This window comes from Chrysemys picta, chromosome 2 (genome assembly GCF_011386835.1).
Source record: "Chrysemys picta bellii isolate R12L10 chromosome 2, ASM1138683v2, whole genome shotgun sequence".
NCBI lineage: Eukaryota > Metazoa > Chordata > Testudines > Emydidae > Chrysemys > Chrysemys picta.
The window spans coordinates 231,849,541-231,865,770 of NC_088792.1; the positions used below are offsets into that span (position 1 = coordinate 231,849,541).

The 16,230-nt window shown below is 43.2% G+C and overlaps 1 protein-coding gene across 6 annotated transcripts in view; it reads left to right on the forward strand.

The window, feature by feature from the left end:
* C2H8orf34 (chromosome 2 C8orf34 homolog) overlaps window positions 1-16,230 on the forward strand; it is a 235,204-nt gene that overhangs the window by 46,130 nt on the left and 172,844 nt on the right. For all 6 annotated transcript variants that reach the window (XM_065585726.1, XM_065585723.1, XM_065585727.1 and 3 more), the window contains exons 2-3: window positions 9,302-9,449; window positions 13,488-13,619. In XM_065585726.1, coding sequence (XP_065441798.1) covers window positions 9,302-9,449; window positions 13,488-13,619 — 280 coding nt within the window. The remainder of the gene's footprint in view (window positions 1-9,301; window positions 9,450-13,487; window positions 13,620-16,230) is intronic.

Sequence of the window (16,230 nt, forward strand, 5' to 3'; positions counted from 1 at the left end):
CTCATGCTCCGTTTGGGCGGCTGTTACTTCATTTCTCCCAAATCAAATATACTGATCCACTGTAACTTGCTATAGAAAAAGTAGGATAAAATTGAGCAAGAAATGCTTCCCAGTGGTTATTAGGACTGGAATTGCTATTTTCAACAGCCATTGCCTTTTTTATCCGTTTGTTTAAATGGAAGACCGTGATATTGCATTGGCAAATTCTTCATAGAAAGAATGAGTGGAACAAAAGAATAAAGGCACCTCAACTTTTCCTCATTTATGTAGGACAGTCTTATAATCCAGATATCGTCCAATCACACAAGCTGAAAATTGTTCCACTTTACTGCAGTTCTGTAACCATATGGGAACCAATCCTGTCTCTGTTCTGTGCACACCTAAAATTCCTGCTGAATGACCTGCCCTGGGAGCAAGTTACCAGTGACCCAGGGCTGCGGCGGAAGGAGGGTGCAGGTGGTGTGTGGGGGGGGAAGAGCCCAGGGCTGGGGCAGCAGGAGGTGTGTGTGGGGAGGCAACGGTGGGGGGGAGCCCAGAGCTGGGGCGGCAGGGAGGTGTGGGTCAGGGGGAGAGCCCAGGGCTGGGACGGGGGGCAGCCAAAATTTTTTTGCTTGGGGCGGCAAAAAACCTAGAGCCGGCCCTGCTCCTGCATGTGAGTTGCTTGCCACAGAGTTGGCAAACCTGTTGTACACAAAGTGTTGGCAAATGCAGAAAATGAATGAACTGGATATAACAGAATATTTTTACTATAATCTCTTTCAAGTATTGTAGTTTTAGAGATTACTTATAACAATAGTGGGTACAGCTTTGTCAAAAGGAAATTAAGAGAGAACCTTTAGCTGCAGTCTTAAAGTGACATCCAGGAAACTTGTGTACCAAGATCCCAATCTTACATCAGACTCTGCTAGTGCAGATCCCTGTGCCTGTCCAGAGTTCCACCAAAGTCAATGGAATGCCACACAAGTGCAAGGATCCATTCTACTGTATCCGCCACAATGCAGGATCAGGATTTATAATGCATTACCAGATAGGGTTGCCAAGTATCTGTGTTGTGTTTTTTTTTTTTTTTTTTTTTTTTACTAGAACGTCCAGTCAAAAAAGGAAGCTTGCAGCATCCGGTCAGTAACCAGCCTCTGCCACAGAGTGCGGGTGGGGTGGGGGGGACAAGAAGAGCAGCAGCTGCTGCTGGAGCCTGGACGAGCGGCTCTGCTTAGCCAGCCTGATGGGGAGAACTGGCTGGCTCCCAGACCAGGCTCCAAAGTAGGTACCTGTGCTGTCCGGGGGCGGGGATTAACCTGTTTTCCCCCCCACACACACCCCACTGTGCCCTGATTTCCCCTCCCTGCCCCCTTGCTCCAGGAACCAACCCCCCCGCTATGCCCCAGTTTCCCCACCCCAGCCCCTCGGGACTGCCCCCCGCCACACTGTGCCTCAATTTCCCCACCCTGCTATTCCCCAATTTCCCCACCTCAGCCCCTCACCCCAGAGACCACCCCCTGCCCCACTGTGTCCTGATTTCCAGGGACCGATCCACCCTGCTCTGCCCCGATATCCCCACCCCAGCCCTTCGCTCCGGGGACTGACCCTTGCCATGCCTTGTTATGCCCTGATTGGGCAGGCTCTGCATCAGTTCCTCCCAGCCTGGCGCTGCAGGTGAGTCCCAAGGGATAGGGGAGTGAGCAATGGGGGTGGAGAGCGAGTGACGTAGGGGGGACAGGTGGGGTGGGACCCTGGAGGAAGAGGCAGGAGTTATGGGGAAGGGGCGGGGAAGAAAGGGTACTGCAGTCACTTACATGACTATCTGGTAGCAAAGTATGAGGGATCTTAATTTGTGTCCTAAATTTGGTCTTTGTTTTCACAACTGATATGAGTTGCGGGGTGGGGGAAGCACTGAATGAGTCTCTCCTTGCTTCTCTTGTTAGACCCTTTGTGGGCAATGCTTTGAATGAAGTAAACAAGACCTGGAGGGCATTCTGTACAGCACTCATCAGCTGGAGGGAGGGGTTCTATGATGGCTAGGGTGGAAATAAAATAGCCTCCTGGAAAAAAATATGAAAGCAAGTTTTTTAGGGTTAGATTTATGCTCATATTTTAGCAATATTAAGTTAATCTTGCTCTATACCAGGGGTGGCCAACCTGAACCCGAGAAGGAGCCAGATTTTACCAATATACGTTGCCAAAGAGCCACAATAATACATCAGCAGCCCCCATCAGCCCGCCACCCGCAGCACCTCCTGCCCGCTGGCAGCCCTGCTGATCAGTGCCTCCCCGTGCCTCCTGCCTGCCGCGATCAGCTGTTTTGTGGTGTACAGGAAGCTCTGGGATGGAGGGGGGAGGAGCAAGGGTGCAGCAGGCTCAGGGGAGGAGGTGGGGGCCTTGGGATAAGAGGTGGAGAGTCCTGGGGTTGAGCAGTGGAAAGTTGGCACCTGTAGCTCAAGCCCTGGAGTCAGCACCTATGCAAGGAGCCGCATATTAACTTCTGAAGAGCCACATACGGCTCCAGAGCCACAGGTTGGCCACCCCTGCTCTATACAATATGGGCTAGAACTGGAAGTAAATAAAATAGATAATAATTATCAGGGACAGTGACCACATAATGTGTTTGCTTATGCATGTAATAGCTTATTGAAGTTTGCCTGTATAACGGGTAATTGTAACAGCACAAAATGTATCTCACTCAATAGCTTTAAATTGTTTTGGATCATCTTGTGATTTACTAGCTATGCTGCTGAATCAGAGAAGGTTTTGTTGAGACCGATTGTTTTGTTTTGCACTTGGGAATCGTTGTCTACTTAGCACATTGTGTCTATTTCTATCAAAGCATGCATAACTCTTCAAAATCTCAGACATAATTCATACCAACCATAAAAGGAATTTGTCATTGTAACATTCTATACACTTCAGATAATTTATGTATCTGTGCCACCAATAAGCAAGTTGATTCCTTTCTTAAAGTAAACCACTTTTGTGACCTTTTCAGAACTACATTAAAGTTTTTCAAGTGTTTTCTTCAATATTTTGCTATTAAGATTTCACCTAAATAGCAGATGAAAACGTCTAAATCTTAGAGAATCTGATCCATGAACTGAGCTAGACTCTTATGCAATACAGCATCTTTACAACACTTGAATGGTGTAAAAGAGCTGGGATCTAGTTGCAACTGTGAAGCTGAGAATTCCCAGTGGTTTGGAATTCTCATCTGGCATGGTATAACACTTATGCCAGTTTCATTATCTACCCTGTATACAGAGTTTCAGAGGCAGGGCAAATCCAAGTTCTTCTGTAATCTGGCAATTCACAGCTGATGAATAGTCTCCAGAGTGCTCTGACATCTAGGCTGGAGCAGCTTGAGAATTTGAGAGCCAGAAACAGCTCCCTCAAACCTCTCTTCTCCACCCCTTGCAACAAACATACCTCGGCAAAATAAAAATTTTACCCGTAATCTGGAATATAGTAGCCTTCCATAAATAGACTTTTTTGTATACTTATTTTAAATTTAATCTGCTTTTAATGCCATCTGTTTATATTATTGAGGCAGGTCAACTTCAACTCTTCAGAGAGTTTAGCATGTACATTTTGTTGATACTTACAGCCAACAGTTTATGGTGACTCTGTAGTTCAAGAATCCTCATTTCCTTATGTTTTAAGAACCTGTGATGTTGGTGCAGCCCATTCATTAACCTGTATAGGCAAACGTCTGTTTCTGCAACTGTTCTGACTGTTTTCTAGACATTCTGACAGGATGAAACTAGTTCCTGTGCAGAGTACCAGCACAGGTTTATGCATAACTTCATTTACCAGTTTCCATACTTCAGTTTACCGAAAAACAAACAAAAACGTTGCTGTGGCTGATGTGCCATCTCCAAGTAAAAACCCATGAAGTGCTCTAATTTGTTTACAGCCTTCTGGGTAGAGAGACTCATTTAATCTTTTCCCTTTTCTGTGGCATGGGCCTTCCTTCCTATGACACATGTACACGCTGCTGGAAGACTTTCTGGGTGGATTGATTAAAAGATAGGAAACAAAGAATAGGAATAAATGGTCAGTTTTCAGAATGGAGGGAGGTAAATAGTGGTGTCCCCCCCCCCCCCCCCACGGATCTGTACTGAGCCCAGTCCTATTTAACAAACAATCTGGGAAAAAGGGGAAAACTGAGGTGGCAAAACTTGCAAATGATACAAAACTATTCAAGATAATTAAGTCCCAGGCAGACTGTGAAGAGCTTCAAAAGGATCTTACAAAATTGGGTGACTGTGCAAAAAATGGCAGATGAAACTTAATGTTGATAAATGCAAAGTAATGCACATTGGAAAACATAATCCTAACTATACATATACAGTGATGGGATCTAAATTAGCTGTTACTGCTTAAGAGAGAGATCTTGGAGTCATTGTGGATAGTTCTCTGAAATCATCCACTCGATGTGCAGTGGCAGCCAAAAAAGCAAGCAGAATGTTGGGAATCATCAAGAAAGGGATAGATAATAAGACAAAAAATATCATATTGCCTCTATATAAATCTGTGGAATGCCCACACCTTGAATACTGCATGCAAATGTGGTCGCCCCATCTCAAAAAAGATATATTGGAATTGGGAAAGGTTCAGAAAAGGGCAACAAAAATGATTAGGGGTATAGAACGGCTTACGTATGAGGAGAGATTAATAAGACTGGGACTTTCCAGCTTGGAAAAGAGGCAACTAAGGGGGATATGATAGAGGTCTATAAAATCATGAGTGTTGTAGAGAAAGTAAATAAGGAGGTGTTATTTATTCCTTCTCATAATACAAGAACAAGGGGCCACCAAATGAAATTAATAGGTAGCAGGTTTAAAACAAACACAAGAAAGTATTTTTTCACTCAACGCACTGTCAACCTCTGGAACTCCTTGCCAGAGGATGTTGTGAAGGCCAATACTATAACGGGGTTCAAAAGGGAGCTAGATAGATTCATGGAAAATAGGTCCATCAATGAGTATTAACCAGGATGGGCAGGAATGGTGTCCCTAGCCTCTGTTTGCCAGAAGCTGGGATTGGGTGACAGGGCATGGATCACTTGATGATAACCTGTCTGTTCATTCCCTTTGGGGCACCTGCCATTGGCCAGGATACTGGGCTTTATGGACCCTTGGTCTGACCCAGCATGGCCCTTCTTATGACTTTCACCAAAGTTCTGCTCGTTCTACATTCAGTTCCTTTTGTGATCACAGCTCATTCAGCAGCTGTTCTTGTTCCTCTGGATTTCTGTTCCAAAACCAAAGATATCCCTATTGGCTTCTTATTAAAAAAATAACAGGTCATGGACAGTCCTCTTAATTTTTTTTTAAAGCCATGAAACCAGATATGTTTTCTCCATTTTGGTTTCTTTAGTGAAATGTCTTTTTTTTTCCATCTAGGAATCTGTTTGGGCCTGTTCTTGCTCACACTTAAGCTTCTACACCACTCTGGCTGTATAAAAGGGCCTTGAAGTGAATACAGATAATTTGCTCTGCCACGTACCGCTGCTAATCTTCAACTGACCACCTTCACGTACCCTTTTACCAAACTGTCTTCTTCCAACTCAACCCACTATTACGTCAAACATCGACAACTACTAATGTTGGGGAAAACAATTAAGTAAAGGAATGTGTGCAGAAAGGCTAAAAGGAGGGTAGAGTTAACTTGTGGTGTGTACCGTGTGGTATATGATAGTTGCTGTTATAAGCACACACCTTTCCACAACTTTAACTTTTAAAATAAAGGGAGGGCAGAAGTGAGGAGAAAGCAGTGTAGGAAGACATGAGCCAAGAGAAATTAATTAATTCTGTGAGGTAATTTTAAAGTACAGGCAGCAGCAATGAGTTTAGCAAGGAGAGAGGACATAAAGGAAAAAATTGACCTGTATGGAAAAATATTTGAAAAAGCTCTGAGAGGGGAGTTGGGTTCAATGGATTAGAGAAGGGGGACTGAAAACCTGGCTCAAGGAGAGTGGAGGTTGCTACCTGCTACCGAAAAACCTGAATATGGACTCCCAGTGCCTATTGCTTTTGTCTGTTTTCAGAGAGGTCTGCTGGCACACCCATGCAAACAGCAGTTAACTGGCTATGTGCCACAGAGTGAGCACCCTTTAGATCTTGTGCTTGCTGCACCCACTCAGCTTTTTCCCTTTTCTCCTGGTTACGCTGCATTTGATATTCCTTGATTGCATCTCTTGCATCCTACAAATTGCATGCAAAGGTGGTTTTTAAACTATGAACACTCTCTAATTGCCGTTTTGACTCTGTTCTGCTCCTTGTCTGTATTTGTTTTCCGCTAAATCTTTTATTCTACTGTTTAAAGCTAAGCAAGTTAAATAGAGCCCTTGCATAGCCATACTCTTTCAATCCTTTTCTTTCCCCTTTTTACTTTGTTTTCCTCCATTTCTGATGTAAACAGATTACATACATGACCACAGGGGTCGAGGTTATTTACAATATCGAGCCAGAATGATGCACCTCTGTGTTTATTTATAAAGTGCATAATAAAGGATTATAATGTGTCCTGTCTTTCTCTTTCATTAGCCATGTCTGTGATTTCTGTATATGGCTTTTACCTAGGAAACACTTTAATTCGTGTGTGTGCGTGTATAATCATAATCTCACACACCCACACCCACACACACTTAAAATGTAGCTTTTTGCCCAGGAATTCCTAAAGTATTGGCATTTCACCTAAAGTGCTGTATTATGCACATCTGTAAAACTGGTTACTTTTAAAAGGCATTTCGCCATAGTGCGCTTATTATTAAAAATCACAGCAGCACCTCCTGTGCATACTGGAAATGTCTGAAAGCTTATAACTCTCTTTGGCTTGGCCAGCTGCCTGCATGTACCAGAGATTCACAAACACTAGTGTCCTACCACTTGCTGAGTAGGATCCCCTTTCGAGCAGTTATGTCATGATCACACACTGCTTGGTTTGACTGATGATGTGGCTAGATGGCTCCTGGCTGGCTTGCCAATTTGTTGATAAATTGTATAGTCAGTTGCTTCACCACACTATTTTGGAATTATTCCATTATTTCATAATGGAATATTTTCATATTCCATTATGAAATATACTCAACACCAAATAACCAGTCAAATTTATTAATATGGTACAGGAAAAGGGTTCTATACAATACCAGTCTCTGAAGAGCAGTCCCATGCAGCAATGTTACATTCACCTTACACAAAACATGTGCTCCCCAAAGTTACATCCCTAAAGCCATCTTTTTATACCCTATTTGTTTACCACTACAAAGTACTATATATATCACCTGAAACTGGATTCAATTAATCATCTTTCTACCATGTTTATTTCTGGTACCATGGTGTACCTCTTTATCTTTTGTTCTTAACCCATGCATTCCAGGTACTAATGGGCGTGAAGACACCTCCTATGCCAGTACCAGGATAAATAGGTTTGTGAGGGTAACTCCCTTTCTATTGCTATAAGGAAACAATAATATGTCCTGATTCTGATAGTTTTTCTATCTACTTAAGACAAAGCTTACCTCAGCTAATCCACGGTGTCATTGGATACTTAGCACAAGTAAACAGGATTATAACAAAGGTACAGGACAATTTGGGCATTATAACAGCTATATTAGTGCTTAATATGTGTACTTAAATGCTTATAATATATCTTGTGGATAACATTATCAGCATAATATATATGTATGCTAGCCAGTGTGTGTATTAGTCAACACTGTGCATGGAAGAATACTCTTTGTTAGCTTCGTTTTTCATTTCTTCCTTGCATTTTGTGGGTTTGTGTCCGGTATGTTGTGGGTGTTGCAGCCCCAAATGCTTTACAAGAAAGTGTTTGTATATTTTTTTATTAGTTTTGTACTTGGTAATAGGGTGGCTTGCCTTTTAAGGGCTAGAGACCCGGGGGCAGCCAATTCGGATGACTAAGGCGGCACATTTGAGCAAGGATCACCTGGTTCCCTCATAAAAGGCAGCAGGGAAATGGTTCTCAGGGAAAACAGAGATTGTTGGTAGCAAGGAGGATCCAACAGAGAAACTTGGGAAAATGAGACTACAAGCAGGAAAAGCTTGAGACAATGGATGGACTTGAGAACTTCATTTGGAATGTTTGTTAACTGAATAAAGCAGAATGCAAGAATGGACAAAAATGTTTGATTGTTATTGGAGAAGCCCCTTGAAGGGGGAAATTGAGTCAGGGGGCCATTTGCAAGGCTGCCCCAAAGCCATGAGAGGGCTCATGGGAGGTAGCTACCACGGACAATTAGCTTAACCAGAAATGCAGAATCAGAGGATAAAGTGAACTACACAAAATGTGTTGGTCTGATGATTAGACGATGTGATAAATCATGGTTTCTGACTTTGGCTTGATTCACATGTTTTTGTATACAATATTTGTTTTACATTCTGCCACCTGGGCTAAAATATATAGTACCATGTATGTATTTATAGCTTAAATGAATAATACTACATGTGGTTTGCAAGAAAAATGATTGATTTAAATGGGCATTGTGGGTACTCAGCATCTCATAACTGTATGCTTTTTTTTATATTGTTGGACTGTCAGAGTTAATTTACAGAACACATACCACATAAACTGCCTTTAATTATTGCCTTCATTGGATATACTGGGAAAACTCCGAATGCCTAGGGTTAGACTACATTAAAACTGAAAGCTAGTTTAATTCACACAGTTGCATCCTCTGACAAAATTTTGCAAATGCATCTGTGTATAACTATATTTCATTTTGCAAGCTCCTCAGTGAAAACACATACAACTACTCCCATCTACAGTCAATGGGAGCCGTGGGTGCTCAGCAGTTCTGAAAATTGGACTCTTGGTATTTTCATTCCTGTAACAAAATCTGTATGATACATTGAGTTTGTGGGCCAGATTCTGGTTTTACACTGGCGTAACATTGATGTCAATGGTATTGCTCCTCCTTTGCAATCATGCAAAGAGAGCAGAATCAAAATGTGTGTGTGTGTGTGTGTGTGTGTGTGTGTCTTCCTGGAATGCTTGTATCATTGTGGCTGTATCACTGGATGGAATGCCAGACATGCTCAAGTGTATGTGATCAAGTGTCTTCAGGATCATTACGGAGGACATTCTGAATGACTAGTAGTGCTACACACATGTGAATGCTCTACAGATTAATAGTAGTAATGGTTAATAATTTAACATGACTGACAACTCAAACTTTCCTCACAAATGTTGACAATAGGCTTTGACTTAATTAATTACAGTTATTAATACTCCTTTATTTTTTGGTCAATATAAGGTACAATGCTGCACTATGTTTTTTCCCTTCTTTAAGGAACTGATGACCAAGCTGATAACAGAGACTCCTGACCAGCCAATCCCATTTCTCATTGACCATCTTCAGTCCAAACAAGGGAACCGGAGTCAACTACAGAGAACATTGTCTGGATCTGCTGCTCTCTGGGCAGAAAGTGAGACATCAGGTAAGTGGGGAATATTTGTATGTTTTGAGGTTTTAAAAAAATACTATTATGCCAAAGAAATAACATGAAGAAAACAGAGGTGAGTATAGTAAAATGAACAGAAACTAATATTTCTTAAATAGATTTTATTTATTCTTTGTAGCATTAAAGAAATCTATATGATAGAAAGGAGACAAATCCATAAGGCATATAAGGCCAGATGTTCCCCTAATTACGTTATTCCCATTTAAGGGCAAGAAAACTCGATGAATTTTGATTTGTAACATTCCATTTTCTGTCCTTTTCTATGCTCCCTATTTCATCCTTCTGGGTACTCAGGGGGTTGGATATTGTTTGATGGGGGTATGTGTGTTTATGAGCAAAAGAAGTTGGAGAACAGGCAGAGAGAGAAAGCATATTAAGCACGCGCAATGTGACCCTGAGGGAGAGCCAAGAGAGAAGCCTTTTGGGCAGAGTGCTGTCTGGAAAGAGGCTTAGAACTGTGAGCGAAGGAAGTGCCTCTTGTTGTTTGACAACCTTGACTCCATCAATTTCTCCTCTTAATGGAAACAATCTGAAAGATCCTTCTATTGACTAATTGATCAGGTCAAAAAAGGTAACAAAATAATTCAAGATATACAAACTGTAAGAGATCTTGTAGCGGGGTGAGACTCAACAGTGCAGCGCCTCCTGTTGGTTTTCTGGGAATTAGCTCCTGTCCAGCCCAGAGCACCCTCTGCAGGCTGGTGTCTCACCTGCTGCTGGCCCTGTGTCCCTCCTAAACCCCAGTGCCCTTTACCTCATGGTTCTGCCCCAGTAGTACCTCCACACTCTAGGTCTCCCTTCCCAAGGGAACCTCAACCCTCTAAACCCACCTTGCCTCAGTGGCTACTGCCAGTCATCATCTAGCCCCCATTCACTGGGGCAGACTGCAGTCTGTAATGGTCATTCATCATTGGCAAGGGGTTAGGACCAGCTGCCTCTGCCTATTCCCAGGCTGCACCTCTGTAGCCCCAGTACCATTGTAGGCCTTCACCAAGGCCTGCAGCCTGGGGGTTTACGAGGCTGGAGCGCCCCTTGCCTTTCCCCAGCACTGCTCTACCTCTGGTGCCCTGCTCCCAGGCAGCTAGGTCCTTCTTTCTGCATTGATAGAGACTGCCCAGCTCCTGGCTCACAGCCATTTTATAGGGCCAGCTGTTTCCTAATTGGGTGTGGCCCCAGCTGTGACTGTGTTCCCAATCAGCGTACCCTATTGGCTCCCCAGGGCTGTTTTAACCCCTTCAGGGCTGCTACAGATCTACAAAACAAATATAGATGAAATATACAGTGGAGCTATAGGTTGTAGTTAGTCTTTATTTAGATATTTAATAACACATTTTAACCACCCTTCACCTCAACACTTTACAGGAAGACGCTCTTACTGTTGTATGAACCCCAGTGTGACAAATTTATGTTTTGAGATTTTAAAACATTTGCAATAGCAAGCACTCTGACTTTAAAATAGCAATTCCCACATTGATAAACCAGTAGATTTTGGTACATATTCATCCATAACAGTGTTTATTAAAATGTTGGTTTTGTGACAAAAGTTGACTGAAAGTCTGTAGGAACGTACCAGACCTCCATCAGATGCATAGTGGTTAATTTTTAATTGTATGGTGAATGTTTTATTAATATGCAATTGGCATTTACAGTTTTGAGTATAAGCACTCAACTTCTTTTCAGAACCACTGGAAATTGGGGTAGAACATGGAGGGACCTGAAAGAGGCCAGGGAGAGGGGAGTCAGACAGGAAGCGGATGTGCTCTGACCTCTGATGTGGAATAGCTTTGGCAGCTTGTTGTCGTCAGTTATTTATGTAACTTTAAAGTGTAATTGATTTCCATAATCTTTTCAAATAGTGCAGTACAGTAATATGATTAAGGCTACCAGAATCTGTCCATTAATTTTTTTAATGCTTGTGTTTAATGGTAGCTCTTCCCTTGAATTGCACTTAGAAACTGATTGTAACTTAACAAAGTTTTGTCTTGTTTTAAGTTTTTGTGGGAATTAACAGGCAGGTGTAAAGCACTCATTAATGAAGGAGACCAAGCTGAATGTTAACTATAAAGTTGGAACATATAAATGAATGCTAAATAACTATTTCCATTAACACTCTGTTGAGGAATAGTCTCAAAACAGGGATTGTTTTAATACATCAAAAAAGAAGGATATTCAAAACTAGACTTCATTTGAAGTCCATACCTGTATAATATATGCCAGGTCCTGCCCTCCACTGGCACAGAGCTGCCCTAAAGTGACTTAACTGTTCACAGGATGCTCTCCCATGCAAGGGGGATATTTAGGTGGTGTAAATCTGCTGTAAGGACTTCTGCGCTTCCCACAGGCTTGTGACTGGCACACAGGGCATGGCCTGTAGGTATGGGCATTCCTCCACCCTAGTGATTCCTGGCTGCAATATCCAGCCAGTGCAAGCTGGAGCAGCCTTCTCATTGCTCCAGTTTGTGCTTGTTTTCTGGCCCATCAGAAAGTAGCCCTAGTATTGGGGAAGTGCAAAGGATGCTTAAAGCCATTGTTTCCTTTCTCCTCACCCCACTTCTCAACTGTGTTGAGGGCTTCGTGGTCACAGCTAATCTCCTGCATTTTTAATCAAAGGCACGTCCATACATTTCTCAAGTTAGATGTGAAAGGAAACAAGCAGTAGTTTGTATATTCTTGTGCCATGATCTGAAATTGTGTTTGGCATAATTCAGCAAGGGGAAAAGGAAGAGCAGCTGGCCTTATGCTCCTAGACTGATACCCAGTATATCCAGGCAACCCAAAGTATATTTTTATCTGGGGTGTGACAGTCAGACCTGACAGCTATGAGAGAGTGGTCCTGTTGGGTTCTGGGAAGTGGGCAGGTGCAAGCCAACCCAGGGCTAAAGGACCCTCCCCCACCCTATAGGAAGAATCCATTAAGCCTGGAACTCAAATAAATACGGGGGGACAACAGAAGAAAAAAAGGACAGGGTCAAAAGGTGTGAGGGTTAAAGGGGGCACTGAGCAGAAAACCCCAGACAGCGCCCACTTCCCAGAGGAACTCTGCCTGGATACATGAGCAGAGAGTGGAACAGTAATAGGCCTCACAGTTTCAGAGAACCCCCCTCAGCCAACATCCTCTCTATGAGAGAGTGGTCCTATTGGGTTCTGGGGAGGTAAGTGGGCGCAAGTCTGCCCACAGGTAAAGGAGCCTCCGCCAGCCTACAACAGAAAAATAACAAGGATCGGTGTAAGGGTCCGAGGGTCAAAAGTAGGGAACTGGAAGGGGACACCGAGCAGAGAACCCACAGTGCCCACTGCTCCTCGAAGATGTCAAGGGAGCCAGTGGATGCAGCCCAGAGGAACTCTGCCCAGATGTGTGAATAGAGGGAGGATCAGAAATAGGCCCCACAGTCACAGAGAAGCCCCTGAGCCATAGAATGGAGAAGGCCCTTTTCCCTATGAACTGAAAAGAGGTTACCTCAGGTTAATTAGAGATACCTAATCCCAATTAAGGGCTGCCAGTGACTTTTAGAAACCCCTCTTCTGGTGAGAGAGGGGGAGAGAGAGACACACACACAGACAGGAGGGATGCAGTAGCTGCAGTAGGGTAGGGGCAGCAGGGAGAAAAGGTTTCTTGTAGATGGAAGGCTGCTCTCCTCCTTATATGGGACACAGTCATGTTAACTTCTGTTTGGGGAAGGACTGGCAACCAGAAGCCAGCATAATAAGACAATGCTCTGGGGCAGGGGCAGAAAAAAATATATTATTTTGTGTTGTTAGTTTGATTTTTGCATAAGAGAACTGCTTGGGCCTACCCTGAGGCCCACATTGTAAATTTTGAAAAAATAAACCAAAGCAAAGAATGAAAACCCCCTGCAGTAGGATTGTTGCACTCCAGGCCTCCACCGCCAGAAAGAGAAATGCTGAGGCTAACAAGGTGAAGGAGGTGCCTTGTCAAATTGGGTTTATCATGTAACATAACCTTGAAAAGTGACCATGCAAATGTAATCACCTGAGATTTTATTTTTGCGACAGAAAACAAAGGAACAAGAAGAGATTGCAGAAGTTATGATAAACCCTGGCAGGTAAATGCAAAGAAACCTAAAAAGTCAAAGAGTGACCTCGCTGTGTCCAACATTTCTCCACCATCACCGGAATCCAAGTCATGTAAGCAAATTTCAATGCTTTATTAATCAATACACCCATCAGATTGTACTCAGGGTTGAAATAAAATGCAAAACAGGGCTGTCCCTTTAGTTGAAATGGTTGGATACACATCTTAATAGACTTCAGTTCTAGTTATACTTTAATGCACACCATAGACTGTTAAGAGTATTGTGCTATCATATATGAATAGGATTACTTTAGAAAAAATAATTTTGAATGTTATGTACTGTTTTATGTTTTAAAATGCTGATTTTGATTGATGTTTCAATTACTAACACATACACAAAATCTATTCTCTATATCCTTAGTGCTAATAATAGCAGAGGTAGGTAGTTTCTTCAGTGGAATCAATCAGTACAAACAACTTATTGATAACACATCTGGTTTTAGACCCAAGTAATGTCAGGAAATAGGAGGACTATTTTGAGACTTGCTAGGAAAGCCTAATTATATATTAAAGGAAAGGAACAAGAGAAATTGGATGACCGAAGAGAGTATTGACAGTGACCTCTAAGGTGAAGTAGTAAGAATGGTGATAAAGGAATTTTAATGAAGTGCCAATGAACACATTTATGGTATCAAATATTAAATAAACTTATTTTTGAGCTTAGATTTTATTAAGTTTTCATACAAGTAAAACAGATGCTTCACAAATCACTTACAACATTTCCCAAGATCTAAAACACAATGAAGCCATCCAGCTGTATTTGGAGGACTTGGATGCACTCCTACTAGGTCACTATTGAGGAAAAAGCTGGTTATAAATGTGTCTATAACATTTTAAAGTTAGGCCCATCAATAGAAATATAGCTACATTAATACTATCCCTATCAAGAGCGAGAATTCAGAAGGAAACAGTTTACAAAGAAAGAGAAATTACTAAATTTTGTGTAAGAGCAGAAATGTACAGTTAGGCGGAGCACTTCATGTTCATGTCTGATTCCTACTTCAGAAAAATAATGGGGTCTGATTCTGATCCTCAGTTACGTAGATGTGAGGCATGCTCTAGCCTCTTGTTGCCATATAACCCAGCTACACATCAGGCTGACAGATCCTAGGGAGTTATCAGTATTGGGAAACGAAGTGGTGTTCAATAGCTACTTCTAGGCACCTCCTGGATTTGTTTAGGTGTTTGCCACATGAAACTCAGTGGTACTACAGAGTTGTTGCAAGCTCAATATGACTGTAGGGAAAGGAGTTGATGGAAAATGTGCACATTTAGGCTTATACACAAGATATGCTCACTAGAGCTGATTTTTACAATTTTCCTAGGGATATACAACATAAGCAGCAAGGTGGCTTCTATGAACCATTAATCTGCCAGTGGCCTAATCTCCACCACTGAAATGCCACTTGATTAATGCTCAATGCATTATAAAGATGGAGTCACACTGCAAACAAGAGGAATACACATCAGAAGTCCATCTATCTTGACTCAAAATAATCAAAACTGGTACTTCCTTTCCCATTGCAGACACATAAGAAAAGAAAGGTGTATAGCCACAATACTTTCTAAAAGGTTCACTGCATGCAGTTCCATAGATGTTGTGAAGGGGCATACCCTCATTCTGGTGGAGAGGAGACTAACGAGCTGTTCTGGACTCATTCAGCCCTAACAAGGCACACCTGTAAGGCGTGCTCTGCCGGGGTGGAGATGCTTAAAAAGAGAGAACCTGCCACAGGAAAGGGTGATGAACAGGAAGAAAATTGCTGACCATAGAGACTGATCAGCCAAGAGGGAGACAATCACAGGCCTCGCCGTCCTGATGCTTCAAGGGCCAGGAGTAATGCACGGTGCCCCAAGAGTATGGGCTGAAGGTAGACATTAATTAGAGACAGTAGGCCGCCTGTGAAGGTGCTTCGGAACTGCTCTGCTCCAGCTTTGCTGTGGCTCATCCCCAAAACTGCTTGTTCATTCAATATATGGTACCTGTAGTTAGTTTTTAGTTTAGATAGAGTGCCATGCCCTGGGTTTTAAGTCGTGCGATACTTGTAGGTGATCTATGCCACTGAGTGATCCGCGCGTGGACTGCCTATGCTGTTTGGGGGAAACCCATCTCAGCGATTGCTGCAAGCTTAGCAAGTTGTTTAAGCCTCGGACCAAAAGAGAAAGGGACATTAGGCTCCAGGCTATTCTGTTGGAGTCGGCGCTGACCCCGGCTCCGGCGCGCCGCTCTGAGTTAGCAGTGGGCACCGCGGTGTTGGTGCATGGGAACCCTTCAGCGCCATCGACTAGTCAGCACTGCTCCCAGTCCACAGGGCATGGCAAGAAGGCTAGGAAGAGGCCTTCTTCACTGCGGCACTGGAGTAAACCTGGGACAGAGGCTAGACCCATGTCGAGGAGTCCTCGATCCCCACTGGCCTCTAGGCCTCCAACTTAAGTCAAGCGGAGTAGCCTGGCCTATTTGGAGCAGACCTCCCAGATGTCTGGATGCCCTCCACACCGGAGGCCCTGCAAGCGGCCCAGGATGTTATGTCCATATTGGTACCAGGAGCACCGCCGATGTTGGCCCCCCGCTCCAGAGGCAAACAACCGCTGGGATCACCGCAGTTGCCCCCAGCTCGGTACCGGTCTTGGTCGAGGGAACGTTCCCGACGCCATTCGCTGCCC